The sequence below is a fragment of the Oncorhynchus kisutch genome, linkage group LG12, assembly GCF_002021735.2.
Source record: "Oncorhynchus kisutch isolate 150728-3 linkage group LG12, Okis_V2, whole genome shotgun sequence".
NCBI classification, from domain to species: Eukaryota; Metazoa; Chordata; class Actinopteri; order Salmoniformes; family Salmonidae; genus Oncorhynchus; species Oncorhynchus kisutch.
Genome location: NC_034185.2, coordinates 38,929,892 through 38,948,538, shown reverse-complemented (window position 1 = coordinate 38,948,538; position 18,647 = coordinate 38,929,892). Strand labels below are relative to the sequence as shown.

Sequence of the window (18,647 nt, the reverse complement as noted above, 5' to 3'; positions counted from 1 at the left end):
GCCTATAAAGCTCACTTGAAACACCATTTATGTGTTTAATGAGAAACATTACATTTAAGTTAACATATGACTACAGAGCCATCTGTTTTAGCAACTTGTAGTCTATAACAATTTAAGATTTTAGATATGACATTTTCTCACCAAGTAGTTTGGACGTAGTGAAATTATTTTTCAAGGTAATTCAAGTACAATAAATACTGGATTTCTTAAGGGTAACTTTAGCGTAGCTTAACGTCTTTCAGTATAAAGTAATTGGTAGCTTAGTAAACTATATTTTCAGAGTAGCTTCCCCGACACTGGTCACACTTCAACAAATAAATTGATACGTCTCAGGGTCAATACATCACATCGACTAACCAACCTCCATGAATGTGGAAGAAGAGGACATGGATCAGAGAGGAGCTCACTGCAGGATGCAAACCTTTATGGATCCAACACTAACTCTGCGACCCAAATCTGAGTGATGATACTGTAAACAGATGATGTTGTCAGAACAGCATTAAGTCCTGATTAACCAGGTTCGATCACAGTGGGGCTATATGGCACTCCCACAACAAACCAGGCCATACAGTACACTACAGTAGAGTACCCATAAACGCTGAATGAACATGTTGAAAATGGACCAGTACAAATTCAACCACTGCTTTGACCTATTAGCGACAGAGGCCACATTGACCCTCAACACGGGGCCCCTCAGAGGTGCGTGCTTAGTACCTTCCTGTACTCCCTGGTCACACACAACTGCTTGGCCGTGCACGACTCCAACACCATCATTAAGTTTGCTGATGACACAATGGTGGTAGGCCTGATCACAGACGATGATGATACAGTCTATAGGGAGGAGGTCAGAGACCTGGCAGTGTGGTGCCAGGACAACAACCTCTCCCTCAACGTCAGCAAGACAAAGGAACTGATTGTGGACTGCAGGATATGGACCCCCCCCCCCCCCCATTGACGGGGCTGTAGTGGACTGGATCGAGAGCTTCAAGTTCCTCGGTGTCCACACACACACCAACACAGTCGTGAAGAGGGCACGACAACGCCTCTTTCCCCCTCAGGAGACTGAAAAGACTTGGCGTGGGCCCTCAGATCCTCAAAATGTTCTACAGCTGCACCACTGAGAGCATCTTTACTGGCTGCATTTTCGCTTGGTATGGCAACCGATTGGCATCCGACCGCAAGGCGCTACAGATGGTGGTGCGGACAGCCCAGTACATAACTGGGGCCGAGCTCCCTGCCATCCAGAACCTCTATATCAGGCGGTGTGAGAGAAAAGCCAAGAAGAAAAAAAAGACCCCAGCCACCCAAGCCACAGACCACATATCATCAACTAGATTCAGCCGCGGATAGACTGCAAATTGACCATAAATAGCCACGACAGATAAAACAATCCTTTCAAACCTTGCTTATATTTGTATACGATCACAAATCTCTCTCTTATGGGTGGGAATACTTTGGAACAGATTTCCAAATTAAAATCACATTTGCTGGTGATTTTACAGTCTTATGTCCTCGCCTGGGGTAGAATACGTCATGATAAGCTGTAGACCACACTATCTTCCGAGAGAGTTCACATCTATATTATTCGTAGCCGTCTATTTACCACCACAAACCGATGCTGGCAGTAAGAACGCCACACACACAACCGTTCACCATCTTCACTTACGCTGCTGCTACTCTGTTTATTATGTATGCCGATTCCCTAGTTACTTTCACCCCTACCTACATGTAAATATTACCTCAACTACCTCGTACCCCGGCACATTGACCTGGTACATGTACTCCTTGTACATAGCCTCGCTATCAGGATTTATTGTGTTACTATTTTATATTTGTATTTACTTTGTAACTCTGCATATTGGGAAAGGTCTCGTAAGTAAGCATTCCGCGCTAACGTCTACACCCCGTTGTGTTCGGCGCATGTGAGAAACACAATTTGATTTTAACCACTCCCTCCTACCTCTCTACCCTCCCTGCCTTACCTGTACTCTGGAGGTGGGGTCTCGTTTGATCCAATTGATTGCAGTCTCGTAGACCAGTTCCTCAGTCTTGGTATTGAGGCTGTCATTAGACAGGTAGGCCACCAGGTCCTCCTTAGACACATTCAGAATCTCCTCCTGACCTGCTGCCTACAGCACAAAGGGTTGAAACTTGATTGGGATAAATAAAAAATTATCCTGGTTTTAATCATGTTCGGTAGGTGGTATGGGTCTTTTTTTATGAACATCTTATGAATTCATTCATGCATGTATTCATTAATGCATTTATCCACCCATCCATCCATCGATTTGTTCATTCAGTAAATCCACCTACCTCAGGGAAGTTCTGGAGTGCAAAGGCTTTGGCCATGTTGTGGAGCTCTGTACATCGCATAGCCTCAGCCATGCCCAGCACACCTAGACAGTTCCCTGCTGTTAGCTGTTTCTCTGCAGAGAGAGAAGGGAGAGAGAGAGAAAATGTGGGGAAATGAGAGGAGAGAAAATGTGGGGAAAGGAGAGGAGAGAAAATGTGGGGAAAGGAAAGGAGAGAAAATGTGGGGAAAGGAGAGGAGAGAAAATGTGGGGAAAGGAGAGGAGAGAAAATGTGGGGAAAGGAGAGGAGAGAAAATGTGGGGAAAGGAAAGGAGAGAAAATGTGGGGAAAGGAGAGGAGAGAAAATGTGGGGAAAGGAGAGGAGAGAAAATGTGGGGAAAGGAAAGGAGAGAAAATGTGGGGAAAGGAAAGGAGAGAAAATGTGGGGAAAGGAGAGAGAGAGAGAGAGAGAGAGAGAGAGAGAGAGAGAGAGAGAGAGAGAGAGGAAAAAAGGGGAGAGATGGAGAGATTGTCATTCACACATCCATTAAAAAGTCAGGATGGGGGAAGGGAGAGAGAAAGAGGGGAGAGCTTTGGTCTATCTGTGTGTATATCTGGGGCTAGGGAGAGAGTGTAATAACTCAAACAGCTCAAGGGACAAACAACAAGGGGAATCGATCGCTAGGTGCCCACTGAGCAGGGCCAGGAGACTGGGAAGGCATAGCAGGGATTAGTACTGCAGGTACAGACGTTTCACACACAGCCCTGGGCTGGGGCCCACTGTGTGAGGCCTGATCAAATGAGACACATTGGTACTGACCACCACAAGATCTCCCATCTATAAGCACAGAGCTGTGTGTGAGTGAGTGAGTGAGTGAGTGAGTGAGTGAGTGAGTGAGTGAGTGAGTGAACCAGCTGCCTATACAATTATCACCAGGAAAGCTCATGGAGAATCTCACCACTACAAGACCAACATATTATAATAAAACAGGGTTGATGTGACAAAGTGTCTGTTAAAGTCAACTCAGTGTGTTGACGCTGAATAGAAAAACAAAGCCTTCTGAAACTAATACAACTGTAGTCTGTTAATGTGGGGTTTGATTGAGCAGATGTGCTTTCACTGTTTCTGAGAGAGAGAGAGAGAGAAGTCTGAGGGGGCGTGAGAATGTGTAATAATAACTAGAGCTAGACCAATCAATACCTTTACAGAGCTGTCTCTATATCTAATCAATACCAAACGAGGTTCAAATGTGTTTGGTATCCTTACTTGGTTTGATCTTAATTGATTCCACAGGTACCATTCATTCAGGTTCATTTGTGTGGGTGTGAGGAGAGTCTGTGCAGTACCAATCTGTTATTATATGACGTGAGTGTCTGTGTTACATGGTGTGCAATTTCTCAGAAACTCAGTGCAGCAGATTGCAGACATAGTGAATAAAGGAGTTTTATTCCAGGCTCTGGAAGGTTCCATAGCCGCCAGTTGTAAATCCTCCCACGTTTTATTTCTTGTGACTTGAAGTTGTTCTAACATGATGGACAAAATAATATGTTAAATCAGTTGGTGTTGAGGTGTGTTTGTCACACTAAAAAAATCTGATGAACTCAATGCACCATGGCCAAAGTTAATTTAATCCGCATCTCTTCAGTACATTTGTTGCGAACTTCAATATCCCTGACATGATATCAATGTCTTTGTTCCAAGGTTATACACTGTACCAGTATTATGTCTCTATTCTAACATGCTCAAATGTCATGAATCATGTTCAGGCTGAAGTCTCTGACTACACTACAAATGGTTTCCCTGTTTTTCCACAAGTCCATATTGTCAGACTGGGGCCCACAGTGTGAGGCCTAATCAAATGAGACATTGGTACTGAACACCACCAGAACTCCCATCTATAAACACAGAGCACTCTGTGTGTGTGTGTGTGTGTGTGTGTGTGTGTGTGTGTGTGTGTGTGTGTGTGTGTGTGTGTGTGTGTATACATTGCCTTCAGAAAGTATTCATACCCCTTGACTTATTCCACATTTTGTTGCATTACAGCCTGAATTCAAAATGGATTAAATAATTATTTTTTCTCACTCATCTACACACAATACCCCATAATGATAAAATGGGGTATTGACAACCATTTTCAGGTCGAGCCATAGATTTTCAAGTAGATTTAAGTCAAAACTGTAACCTGGTCACTCATGAACATTCTTTTTGGTAAGCAACAGAGTAGATTTGGTCTGGTGTTTTAGCTTATTGTCCTGCTGAAAGGTAAATTCATCTCCCAGTGTCTGGTGGAAAGCAGACAACCAGGTTTTCCTCTGGGATTTTGCCTGTGCTTAGCTCCATTCCGTTTCTTTTTTATCCTGAGAAACTCCCCAGTCCTTAACAATGACAAGCATACACATAACATGATACAGCCACCACTATGCTTGAAAATATGGTGAGTGGTACTCAGTCATGTGTTGTACTGGATTTGCCCCTCACATAACACCTTGTATTCAGGACAAAAAATGTTTGCCAAATGTTTTGCAGTATTACTTTAGAGCCTTGCTGAAAAACAGGATGCATGTTTTGGAATATTTGTATTCTGTACAGGCTTCCTTCTTTTCACTCTGTCATTTAGGTTAGTATTGTGGAGTAACTACAATGTTGTTGATCTATCCTCAATTTTCTCCAAACACAGCCATTAAACTCTGTAACTGTTTTAAAGTCACCATTGGCTTCATGGTGAAATTTGAGGGGTTTCCTTCATCTCTGGCAACTGAGTTAGGAAGGACGCCTGTATCTTTGTATTGACTGGGTGTTTTGACACACCATCTAAAGTGTAATTCATAACTTCACCATGCTCAAAGCGTTATTCTAAGTCAGATGTTTTTATTTATACCCATCTACCAATAGGTGCCATTCTTTATGAGGCATTGGAAAGCCTCCCTGGTCTTCGTGGATGAATCTGTGTTTGAAATTCACTGTTCGACCGAGGGACCTTACTGATAATTGTACGTGTGGGGTACAGAGATGACGTAGTCATAGAAAATCATGCTAAACACTATTATTGCACACAGAGTGAGTCCATGCAACTTATTATGTGACTTGTTAAGCTAAGTTTTACCCCTGAACTTATTTAGGCTTGCATTAACAAAGGGGTTTAGTACTTATTGAATAAAGCCATTTCAGCTTTTCATTTGTAATCAATTTGTAAAAAAAAATTTTTTTAAATGTTACCTCCACTGACATTATGGGGCTAGTGTGTAGGCTAGTGACAAAACAAATCTAAATGTAATCCATTTTAAATTCAGGATGTAACAACAAAATGCGGGAAAAGTCAAGGGGTGTGAATGCTTTCTGAAGGCACTGCATGTATGGACGTGTTTAACTGGCCAAGTCCCCACAAGAATAGAAAACAAAACAAACATTTGACCAACTGGGGACATTTTGTGAGAACACACAGAATTAGTGTTAGAATTACATTAAGGGTTAGGAGCTAGGGTTAGGTCTATGATTTGTTTTTTTTGTCTTAGGGTTAGGTTGAGGGTTAAGATTCGTTTTTTGGGCTTAAGGTTGTGGTTAGGTTAAGAGTATGGGTTAGGGAAAATGGGATTTTGTTAGCCTAGTGGTTAGAGCGTTGGACTAGTAACCGGAAGGTTGCAAGTTCAAACCCCCGAGCTGACAAGGTACAAATCTGTCGTTCTGCCCCTAAACAGGCAGTTAACCCACTGTTCCTAGGCCGTCATTGAAAAAAAGAATTTGTTCTTAACTGACTTGCCTAGTTAAAGGCGTGTGCAAGCTGCCTATAAAAATTTCACCAGGAGAGCTCATGGAGAATCTCACCACTACAAGACCAACATATTATAATAAAACAGGGTTGATGTGACAAAGTGTTAAAGTCTAAAGTTTACTCAGTGTGTTGAAGCTGAATAGGGAAACAAAGCCTTCTGAAACTAATACAACTGTAGTCTGTTAATGTGGTGTTTGATTGAGCAGATGTGCTTTCACTGTTTCTGAGAGAGAGAGAGAAGTCTGAGGGGGCGTGAGAATGTGTAATAATAACTAGAGCTAGACCAATCAATACCTTTACAGAGCTGTCTCTATATCTAATTAATACCAAACGAGGTTCAAATGTGTTTGGTATTCTAACTTGGTTTGATCTTAATTGATTCCACAGGTACCATTCATTCAGGTTCATTTGCGTCGGGTTTTCAGATGGCGCCGGGGGGGCTTCAATTTTACAGGCTCCTAACCAACTGTGCTATTTTGTTTTTTCCACATTGTTTAAATCATTTTGTACATAATGTTGCTGCTACCGTCTCTTATGACCGAAAAGAGCTTCTGGTCATCAGAACAATGATTACTTACCTCGAACTGGACAAAGATTTATTCTTTAATGAGTCCGACGCGAAGGATATACTGCTTCCCAGAGACCAGGCCCATATCCCCGTAATTTGTGTGAAGAAAAGATGGAAATACAGGAGGTCTGGGTGCCTTGTGAGAATTCATCAGCAAGTGAGTAAATCCCCACTACCCTCGGTATTATTGGCCAACGTGAAATCATTGGAAAACAAGCTGGACGATCTACGGTTAAGACTATCCTACCAACGGGACATTAAAAACTGTAATATCTTATGTTTCACCGAGACGTGGCTGAACGACGACACAGATAATATAGAGCTGGCTGTCTTCTCCGTGCATCGGCAGGACAGAGCAGCTACGTCTGGTAAGAAGAGGGGCGAGGTGTGTGTCTATTTGTCAATAACTGCTGGTGCGCAATGTCTAATATTAAAGAAGTCTCGAGGTATAACTGACCTGAGGTGACTCGCTCAATATGGAAGTCTGAGATGACGTGGATGCTACGCTACAGGACTGTTTTGCTAGCACAGACTGTAATATGTTACGGGATTCATCCAATGGCATTGAGGAGTATAACCACCTTAGTCACCGGCTTCATCAATAAGTGCTTTGACGACGTCGTCCCCAAAGTGAAGGTACGTACAGTTGAAGTCGTAAGTTTACATACACCTTAGCCAAATACATTTCAATTCACAATTCTTGACATTTAATCCAAGTAAAAATTCCCTTTTAGGTCAGTTAGGATCACCACTTTATTTTAAGAATGTGAAATGTAAAAATAATAGAGAGAGAATGATTTCAGCGTTTCTTTCTTTCATCACATTCCCAGTGGGTCAGAAGTTTACATACACTCAAGTATTATTTGGTAGCATTTCCGTTAAATTATTTAACTTGGGTCAAACATTTCGGGTAGCCTTCCACAAGCTTCCCACAATAACTTGGGTGAATTTTGGCCCATTCCTCCTGACAGAGCTGGTCTAACTAAGTCAGGTTTGAAGTCCTACTTGATCGCACACGCTTTTTCAGTTCTGTCCACAAATTTTCTATAGGATTGATTCCACAGGTACCATTCATTCAGGTTCATTTGCGTCGGGTTTTCAGATGGCGCCGGGGGGGCTTCAATTTTACAGGCTCCTAACCAACTGTGCTATTTTGTTTTTTCCACATTGTTTAAATCATTTTGTACATAATGTTGCTGCTACCGTCTCTTATGACCGAAAAGAGCTTCTGGTCATCAGAACAATGATTACTTACCTCGAACTGGACAAAGATTTATTCTTTAATGAGTCCGACGCGAAGGATATACTGCTTCCCAGAGACCAGGCCCATATCCCCGTAATTTGTGTGAAGAAAAGATGGAAATACAGGAGGTCTGGGTGCCTTGTGAGAATTCATCAGCAAGTGAGTAAATCCCCACTACCCTCGGTATTATTGGCCAACGTGAAATCATTGGAAAACAAGCTGGACGATCTACGGTTAAGACTATCCTACCAACGGGACATTAAAAACTGTAATATCTTATGTTTCACCGAGACGTGGCTGAACGACGACACAGATAATATAGAGCTGGCTGTCTTCTCCGTGCATCGGCAGGACAGAGCAGCTACGTCTGGTAAGAAGAGGGGCGAGGTGTGTGTCTATTTGTCAATAACTGCTGGTGCGCAATGTCTAATATTAAAGAAGTCTCGAGGTATAACTGACCTGAGGTGACTCGCTCAATATGGAAGTCTGAGATGACGTGGATGCTACGCTACAGGACTGTTTTGCTAGCACAGACTGTAATATGTTACGGGATTCATCCAATGGCATTGAGGAGTATAACCACCTTAGTCACCGGCTTCATCAATAAGTGCTTTGACGACGTCGTCCCCAAAGTGAAGGTACGTACAGTTGAAGTCGTAAGTTTACATACACCTTAGCCAAATACATTTCAATTCACAATTCTTGACATTTAATCCAAGTAAAAATTCCCTTTTAGGTCAGTTAGGATCACCACTTTATTTTAAGAATGTGAAATGTAAAAATAATAGAGAGAGAATGATTTCAGCGTTTCTTTCTTTCATCACATTCCCAGTGGGTCAGAAGTTTACATACACTCAAGTATTATTTGGTAGCATTTCCGTTAAATTATTTAACTTGGGTCAAACATTTCGGGTAGCCTTCCACAAGCTTCCCACAATAACTTGGGTGAATTTTGGCCCATTCCTCCTGACAGAGCTGGTCTAACTAAGTCAGGTTTGAAGTCCTACTTGATCGCACACGCTTTTTCAGTTCTGTCCACAAATTTTCTATAGGATTGAGGTCAGGGCTTTGTGATGGCCACTCCAATACATTGACTTTGTTGTCCTTAAGCCATTTTGCCACAACTTCGGAAGTATGCTTGGGGTCATTGCCCATTTGGAAGTCCCATTTGCGACCAAGCTTTAACTTCCTGACTGATGTCTTGAGATGTTGCTTCAATATATCCACATAGTTTTCCTTCTTCAAGATGCCATCTATTTTGTGAAGTACACCAGTCCCTCCTGCAGCAAAGCACCCCCACAACATGATGCTGCCACCCCCGCGCTACACGGTTGGGATGGTGACTGCAAGCCTCTCCCTTTTTCCTCCAAACATAACGATGGTCATTATGGCCAAACAGTTCTATTTTTATTTCATCAGACCAGAGGACATTTCTCCAAAAAGTATGATCTTTGTCCCCATGTGCAAACTGTAGTCTGGCTTTTTATGGCGGTTCTGGAGCAGTGGCTTCTTCCTTGCTTAGCGGCCTTTCAGGTTAAGTTGAAATAGGACTTGTTTTACTGTGGAAATAGATACTTTGTACCGGTTTCCTTCAGCATCTTCACAAGGTCCTTCGCTGTTGTTCTGGGATTGATTTGAACTTTTCGTACCAAAGTACGTTAATCTCTGGGAGACGCATCTCCTCCCTGACCGTTGTGACGGCTGCGTGGTCCCATGGTGTTTATACTTGTGTACTATTGTTTGTACAGGTGAACGTGGTACCTTCAGGTATTTGGAAATTGCTCCCAAGGATGAACCAGACTTGTGGAGGTCTCAAATTTTTTTCAGAGGTCTTGGCTGATTTCTTTTGATTTTCCCATGATGTCAAGCAAAGAGACACTGAGTTTGAAGGTAGGCCCTGAAAAACATCCACAGGTACACCTCCAATTGACTCAAATGATGTCAATTAACCTATCAGAAGTTTCTAAAGCCATAATATTGTCTGGAATGTTCCAAGCTGTTTAACCACTTGAGTGTAAGGGGCAGTATTTTGATGTTTGGATGAAAAACTTACCCAAATGAAACTAACAATTTCTCAGGCCCAGAATCTAGAATATGCATATAATTGTCAGATTAGGATAGAAAACACTCTAACGTTTCCAAAACTGTCAAAATACGGTCTGAGTATAACAGAACTGATATTGCAGGTGAAAAACGGAGGAAAATCCACCAGGAAGTGCTGTTTTTCCTGAAACCTCTCTGTTCCATTGCATGCCTTCCCCCCATTTAAAGGGATATCAACCAGATTCCTTTCTCTATGGCTTCCACATGGTGTGAACAATCTTTAGACATAGTTTCAGGCTTTTATTCTGAAAAATGAGCGAGAACGTTCAGATCGCGTATTATTGATTATTTATTGTAAAAACAACCTGAGGTTTGATTATAAAAAACGCTTGTTTCTACGAACTTTACGGATACTATTTGGAATTTTCGTCTGCCCCGTCGTGACCGCTCGAGCCTGTGGATTTCTGAACAAAACGCGCCAACCAAATGGAGGTATTTTGGATATAAAAATAATCTTTATCGAACAAATGGAACATTTATTGTGTAACTGGGAGTCTCGTGAGAGCAAACATCCGAAGATCATCAAAGGTAAGTGATTCATTTTATTGCTTTTCTGACTTTCGTGACCAATCTACTTTGCTGCTCGCTGTTTGTAATGTTTTGGTTGCTGAGAGAGATGTCCTAACATAAACGCTTGGATAGCTTTTGCTGTAAAGCTTTTTTGAAATCTGACAAGACAGGTGGATTAACAATAAGCTAAGCTGTGTTTTGCTATATTGCACCTCTGATTTCATGAAAATGTTATATTTTTCGTAATTTAATTTGAATTTGGCGCTCTGCAATTCATCGGATGTTGACGAAAATGATCCCGCTAAAGGCATGGGTGCGCCAAGAAGTTAAAGGCACAGTCAATTTAGTGTATGTAAACTTCTGACCCACTGATACAGTGAATTACAAGGGAAATAATCTGTCTATAAACAATTGTTGAAAATATTACTTGTTTCATGCACAAAGTAGATGTCCTAACCGACTTGCCAAAACTATAGACATTTGTGGAGTGGTTGAAAAACGAGTTTTAATGACTCCAACCTAAGTGTATGTAAACTTCCGAGCTAAAGGCTAGAACTGCCGCTTTCAAGGAGCGGGACAATAATCTGACGCTTATAAGAAATCCCGCTATGCCCTCAGATGAACCATCAAACAGGCAAAGCATCAATACAGGACTAAGATTGAATCCTACTACACTGGCTCTGACGCTCGTCGGATGTGTCAGGGCTTGAAAACTATTGAGTTTGAGTTTATTTTTCAAGGACACTGTACATTAATCAACGTTTCAGTAAAAGTGCCGACGCGAGCCTAACAGACGAGCTAAATGCATTTTATGTTCTCTTTGAGGCAAGCAACACTGAAGCATGCATGAGAGCACCAGCTGTTCCGGACGACTGTGTGATCACGTTCTCCGTAGCCGATGTGAGAAAGACCTTTAAACAGGTCAACATTCCCAAAGCCGAGGGGCCAGACGGATTACCAGGACGTGTACTCAGAGCATGCACGGACCAACTGGCAAGTGTCATTTTCAACCTCTCCCTGGCCGAGTCTGTAATACCTACATGTTTCAAACAGACCACCAGAGTTCCTGTGCCCAAGAAAGCGAAGGTAACCTGCCTAAATGATTACCGCCCCATAGCACTCACATCGGTATCCATGAAGTGCTTTTAAAGGCTGGTCATGGCTCACATCAACACCACCATGCCATAAACCCTAGACCCACTCCAATTCGCATACTGCCCCAACTGATACACAGATGACGCAAAGATTTTTGGGGCGGTATTTTTCTTAAAACTGCATCGTCGGTTAAGGGCTTGTAAGTAAGCATTTCACTGTAAGGTTTACACCTGTGGTATTCGGCATGTGACAAATAACATTTGATTTTGTTTAATCTCAATAGCACTCCACACTGCCCTTTCCCACCTGGACAAGAGGAACCTGTATGTGTTCATTGATTAAAGCTCAGCATTCAACACCATAGTGCTCACAAAGCTCATCACTAAGCTACGCACCCTGGGACTAAACACCTCCCTCTGAAACTGGATCATGGACTTCCTGATGGACTGCCCCCAAGGGGTAAGTGTAGGCAACAACACATCTGCCATGCTGATCCTCAACGCTGGGGCCCCTCAGGGTTGCGTGCTTAGTCCCCTCCTGTACTCCACAACTACAGTACGTGACCAAGCATGACTCCAACACCATCATTAAGTTAGCGGACAACACAACAGTGGTCCAGTAGGCCTGATCACCGACAACGATGAGGCAGCCTATAGTGAGGAGATCAGAGACCTGGCTGTATGATGCCAGGAAAACAACCTCTCTCTCAATGTGAGCAAGACAAAGGAGGTGGAGGGCTGAACAGGCCCCCATCTAACATCGACGGGGCTGAAGTGGAGCTGGTCGAGAGATTCAAGTCCCTTGGTGTCCACATCACCAACAAACTATCATGGTCCAAAACACACCAGGACAGTTGTGAAGAGGGCACGACAGGAGACTGAAAAGATTTGGCATGGGTCCCCATATGCTCAAAAAGTTATACAGCTGCACCATCGAGAGCATCCTGACCAGTTTCATCTCTGCCTGGTATGACAACTGCTCGGCATCTGACCGTAAGGTGCTACAGAGGGTAGTGCGTACGGCCCACTACATCACTCTGGGGCCAAGCTTCCTGACATCCAGGACTTACATATAGGCGGTGTCAGAGGAAGGCCCAAAAAATTGTCAAAGACTCCAGTCACCCAAGTCATAGACTGTTCTCTCTGCTACCGCCTGGCAAGGCGGTACCGGATCACCAAGTCTAGAACCAAAACGCTTCTTAACAACTTATACCCCCAAGACAAAAGACTGCTGAACAACACTGCTAATATTCACTGTTTATTAACTATGCATATGTAACAGTATAACTTTAGACCGTCCCCTCGCCCATACCCGGGCACAAACCAGGGGTCCTCTGCACACATCAACAACTGACACCCACGAAGCATCGTTACCCATCGCTCCACAAAAGCCGCGGCCCTTGCAGAGCAAAGGGGGAACAACTACTTCAAGGTCTCAGAGCATGTGACGGCACCGATTGAAACGCTATTTAGCGCAACTACTTCAAGCTAGCCGTTTCACATCCGTTACACATAGTCACCTTACAAATGATCTCGAATAACCTGTACCCTCGCACATTGACTCTGCACCGGTACCCCCTGTATACAGTATAGCCTCGTTATTGTTATGTAAATGTACTGTGTTACTTTTTTATTGATTCGATTTTTTTACTTTAGTTTATTTAGTAAATCTTTTTTTTTTAAACTATTTCTTGAACTGCATTGTTGGTGAAGGGCTTGTAAAGTAAGCATTTCACTGTAAGGTCTACACCTGTTGTATTCGGCGCATGTGACAAAAATATATATTTTAAGAGAGTCTGTGCAGTATCAATCTGTTATTACATGGCATGTGTGTGTGTGCGTGTGACATGGTGTGCAATATCTCAAACTCAGTGGAGCAGATTGCAGACATAGTGAATAAAGGAGTTTTATTCCAGGCTCTGGAAGGTTCCATAGCCACCGGTTGTAAATCCTCCCACGTTTTATTTCTTGTGACTTGAAGTTGTTCTAACATGATGGACAAAATAATATGTTAAATCAGTTGGTGTTGAGGTGTGTTTGTCACACTAAAAAAATCTGATGAACTCAATGCACCATGGCCAAAGTTAATTTAATCCGCATCTCTTCAGTACATTTGTTGCGAACTTCAATATCCCTGACATGATATCAATGTCTTTGTTCCAAGGTTATACACTGTATCAGTATTATGTCTCTATTCTAACATGCTCAAATGTCATGAATCATGTTCAGGCTGAAGTCTCTGACTACACTACAAATGGTTTCCCTGTTTTTCCAGGTCCATATTGTCCATATCATATCGTCGGACGAAACGTGAAAAACAAATCGATATTTTTTTTCACTGTCTTCCCCCTCCCTTTTACTACTCTGACCTTTTTCATCCCATTGCCAGACATCCTATCCTTGTCTTAGAGCTCTCTCCACATCTACCCAACCATCTCTATTAAATGGTAGGTATAATCTGACATTTACCGTCTCCCAGTCCCTTGACCTCCTAAACCCATGAGTACGCATCTGCTCCTCGGTTGACCCCTGGGCTTTCCCCGCCCATCCATCCAAACACCGATCCCCCAACCTCCTTTTCCAAGACCCATACGACCCACACCCCTCCCCCGTGTGTAGGTATCGATCGGTCTGGTGATCTGTGGGTTCTATCATAGCTTATGCTGGACATATAACTGACAATTGTTCCCTGACCTTTTGTCCTGGCGCCTCCCAACTCCTCAGGGCCGAGAGGAGAGAAAGAGCGACAGACCTAGAGACAGACCGAGATAAGGAGCAAAATGATGTCTCTCTCTTTTACTTCGGGGGGGGGGGGGGGGGGGGACTTACGCTAAATTTGGACACCTGTCAGAAAGGGTGCGAGGGACTATGTGCCAAAGACAGAAACTTAGGCTTAGTGTGAAGAGACACCTATTTACCCACATCCCCCCACACTCCACACCCTACAGTTGAAGTCAGAAGTTTACATACACTTAGGATGGAGGCATTAAAACTTGTTTTTCAACCACTCCACAAATGTATTATTAAACTATAGTTTTGGCAAGTCGGTTACTTGGCAAGTCGGTTACTTTGTGCATGACAAGTAATTTTTCCAAAAATTGTTTACAGACAGATTATTTAACTTATAATTCACCGTATCACAATTCCAGTGGGTCAGAAGTTTACACTGTGCCTTTAAACAGCTTGGAAAATATCAGAAAATGATGTCATGGCTTTAGAAGCTACTGACAGGCTAATTGACATCATTTGAGTCAATTGGAGGTGTACCTGTGGATGTATTTCTTGGCCTACCGTCAAACTCAGTGACTCTTTGCTTGACAACATGGGAAAATCAAAATAAATCAGCCAAGACATTTTTTTAGACCTCTATAAGTCTAGTTCATCCCTGGGAGCAATGTCCTAACGGCTGAAGGTACCATGTTCATCTGTACAAACAATAGTACACAAGTATAAAAACCATGGGACCACGCAGCCGTCATACCGCTCAGGAAGGAGACTTTGTGCGTTCATCCCAGAACAGCAGCAAAGGACCTTGTGAAGATGCTGGAGGAAACAGGTACAAAAGTATCTATATCCACAATAAAACGAGTCCTAAATCGTCATAACCTGAAACGCCGCTAAGCAAGAAAGAAACCACTGCTCCAAAACCGCCATAATAAAGCCAGACTACAGTTTGCAACTGCACATGGAGGAATGTCCTCTGGTCTGATTAAACAAAAATAGAACTGTTTGGCCATAATGACCATCGTTATGTTTGGAGGAAAGGGGAGGCTTGCAAGCCGAAGAACACCATCCCAACCGTGAAGCGAGGGGGTGGCATCATCATGTTGTGGGGGTGCTTTGTTGGAGGAGGGACTGGTGCACTTCACAAAATAAATGCATCATGAGGATGGAACATTATGTGGATATATTGAAGCAACATCTCAAGACAGGAAGTTAAAGCTTAGTCACAAATGGGTCTTCCAAATGGACAATAACCCCAAGCATACTTCCAAAGTTGTGGCAAAATGGCTTAAGGACAACAAAGTCAAAGTATTAGAGTGGCCATCACAAAGCCTTGACCGGCAGCGTAGCCTAGTGGTTAGAGTGTTGGACTAGTAACCGGAAGGTTGCAAGTTCAAACCCCCGAGCTGACAAGGTACAAATCTGTCGTTCTGCCCCTGAACAGGCAGACAACCCACTGTTCTTAGGCCGTCATTGAAAATAAGAATTTGTTCTTAACTGACTTGCCTAGTTAAATAAAGGTAAATAAAAAATAAAAAAATCCCATAGAAAATTTGTGGGCAGAACTGAAAAAGTGTGTGCGAGCAAGGAGGCCTTCAAACCTGACTCAGTTAGACCAGCTCGGTCAGGAGGAATGGGCCAAAATTCTTATTGTGTGAAGCTTGTGGAAGGCTACCCGAAACGTTTGACCCAAGTTAAACAATCTGAAAGCAATGCTACCAAATACTAATTGAGTGTATGTAAACTTCTGACATAAATAAAAGCTGAAATAAATCATTCTCTCTACTATTTTTCTGACATTTCACATTCTTAAAATCAAGAGGATTAAATGTCAGGAATTGTGAAAAACTGAGTTGAAATGTATTTGGCTAAGGTAAACTTAGGTAAACTTCCAACTTCAACTGTATGTCATAGGTACATACCTAGGAAGGACACACCGACTTTGCAGAAGGTGTTGAATTGGAACTTGTTGGCGGCCTCTAGCAGTGTCTTGGCGTTAGCTGAGTCGATGACCAGAGAGCCCGTGTAGACAAACTCCAGCAGCAGCTCCAACACGTCAGCTCCAATGTTGCTCATCTGCAGCTCTAGCTTCTCCCCGCTCCTCGTCTCCCCTGACGACCTGACCAACCAACCACGGTAGACGGGAGTTAGACACCGAAGAGACGCACACACACACACACACACATACACACAACTAGGACAAGAGCTACACACAGATACACACACACTCACATACACTCGCACACACACAACCTGGGTCTTTACAAAACAAGGGAAAAATAGCAGAATCAATACAATTGAACACAAAAGAAAAAGAAAAGGTAGAGAATTTTATTTTTGGAGTCTATTGTTTTTATGGTAAGCGACTAAGGTTTGTAACAGCACACAGTTATGGTAGTTTGTGCTCCATCTGAAACAAAACAGTTCTCTCAAAACAAGGATTAGGAAAGCACAAGTAATGTGTTTGTCTTCATCATGGCAAATTAATATCCAAAAAGGCATGCTTTGACATGTGTTGTCATGTATGCATAGATATTCAAGAAGATGCATACATGCTAATGGCAGACAGATGAGAGAGGGATGGGAGGGGGTGATAAAAACCACACATGCACTGACAGATTGGAAAACCACTAGGTATGTTACTGTAGCTGTCTGATGTTTCAATGTTATTGTAATGGAAGACCTTAAGCTATGTTAGCTGTGCCATGTCTGAATGCTTGCATCCTGATGCGCCCAATACTACAATTTTGAAGCCAGTCTCCCAAGAATCTGGCAGATAATTTGATTTATTTTTGTGCTTTTGTGTTTTTTTTTAAATAATATAACTTTGAGATTCTGTTTTGTCATGAAAAGCGCAACATAAAATACATATATTATTTTATTATTATTATTACAATACTGTATGACTATCCTGTGTGCTGTATATCAATGCTACAAATCAGATTCATATAGCCATATACTGTGGTGCTAGGTTGGCCATCTCTAGCTAATGTAGTCCTCCCGGGCCTCATGGCGAGTGGTTGCGTTAGAGTCCGGCCTGCATTGTGACATCATCAGGATCAGTAATTAGTTGATGTGTTCTAACTCTATGCCTTAATGTCCCATGTGACACAACATAATCTAGTCAAGGGCAAAATAAACAGAATCAATGCCCCAGAATGCAGTGTGAGATACTGTGTCCTTCCCCCGAGGGCTGTGGACATAAACAATATGAAAACTACCAACGATTGAGATGGATGGGGTGTATTCTCCTTCTGTTGCTCATATCGACTGGCTACACTGCATAATGCTCAGTGTCTGTCTGTTTCAAGTGGTAATGTCTCTTACTGGGTTGGTGTGAGAGTCGATAAAATAGCTTTATCAGAGCATACAGTCAGACACGGTTTTGATGCAGGATGCAGACAGACGGACACAGACGTATGGACAGGATGGTTAGAGTGAAGAGGAAGGAGTGGGAGAGAGAGTGAGAGAAAGGGGGGGGGGGTGAGAGGAAGAGGGTTGGTTCATCCACAGGGACCAGCAGCCATCCTTCAGAGGGGGAGGGTTGGGAGGGATTAGGTGGGGTTGGGGATGGGGTCCATGACTGTTCCTGGGTCTTTTAAATAAGAGATCCCCCCCCCCTGCCCCCCAGCACACCTAAACCCAAAGCCCAAAGCCTCTGCCCCCAGCTCGCTGCCACATTCACCAGTAGCCTGTATGCCTGTATATGAACGTAGTTGACATTAGTAGTCATTGAGCCATCTTAGGAGGTGAGAGAAGGGGAGGAGAAGGACAACGCAAAAATAAATAAGACAATGGGGATCTGTCTCTGCATAGATGGACATGGGAGGCTGGAAAGACCAAGACAGTTATTATTTTCCTCCTGCAAAGCAAAAAGCCATAGTGTTGTTATGTTATTGCCTTCCCGCCCTATGCTGTGGCGGTACTAAAGCTAGATAAAAGGGGGGAGGAGGGGGAGGTTGGGGGTGTAGTCCAGGGTTAAGCGATGGTGGGGAAGGGAGGAAGAAGAAGAAAAAGGAAAAATATATATATATATATATATATAAAACAAGAGCATGCTCATCAACCAGGTCAATTAGTGCAATGGGAATCGGCTCGAGTGGCAATTTGTTTTGCCTGAGTGTTTTTGTTATGGAAATGGTCTTTCCGCCTCTTCTCACAGAGGTGGCTGTTTATACTGCTGCATCTGATTGCAGACTTGTTTTTTTTTTCATGTAAAAGAGGGATAGAAAGGGAGAGAGCAAGGGAGAGTAAAACAAGAGGGAGAAATTGAGAGAGGAATCTGTTTACGAAAAACGCACCACTCTTTTCCGAAGAAAGAGTATTTCATTCAGCGCTAGACTG

General features: G+C 42.9%; 1 protein-coding gene across 3 annotated transcripts in view; it reads right to left on the bottom strand.

The window, feature by feature from the left end:
• The window catches only part of LOC109900394 (kelch-like protein 29), a 289,438-nt gene that overhangs the window by 27,159 nt on the left and 243,632 nt on the right, over positions 1–18,647 (bottom strand). For all 3 annotated transcript variants that reach the window (XR_004211945.1, XM_031837522.1, XM_031837523.1), the window contains exons 7-9: positions 16,226–16,422; positions 2,314–2,426; positions 1,983–2,129 (exon numbers count right to left, since the gene is read on the bottom strand). Coding sequence is in view for 2 of the 3 variants with exons in the window: in XM_031837522.1 (XP_031693382.1) it covers positions 1,983–2,129; positions 2,314–2,426; positions 16,226–16,422 (457 nt within the window). In the remaining variant the exon portion in view is untranslated. The remainder of the gene's footprint in view (positions 1–1,982; positions 2,130–2,313; positions 2,427–16,225; positions 16,423–18,647) is intronic.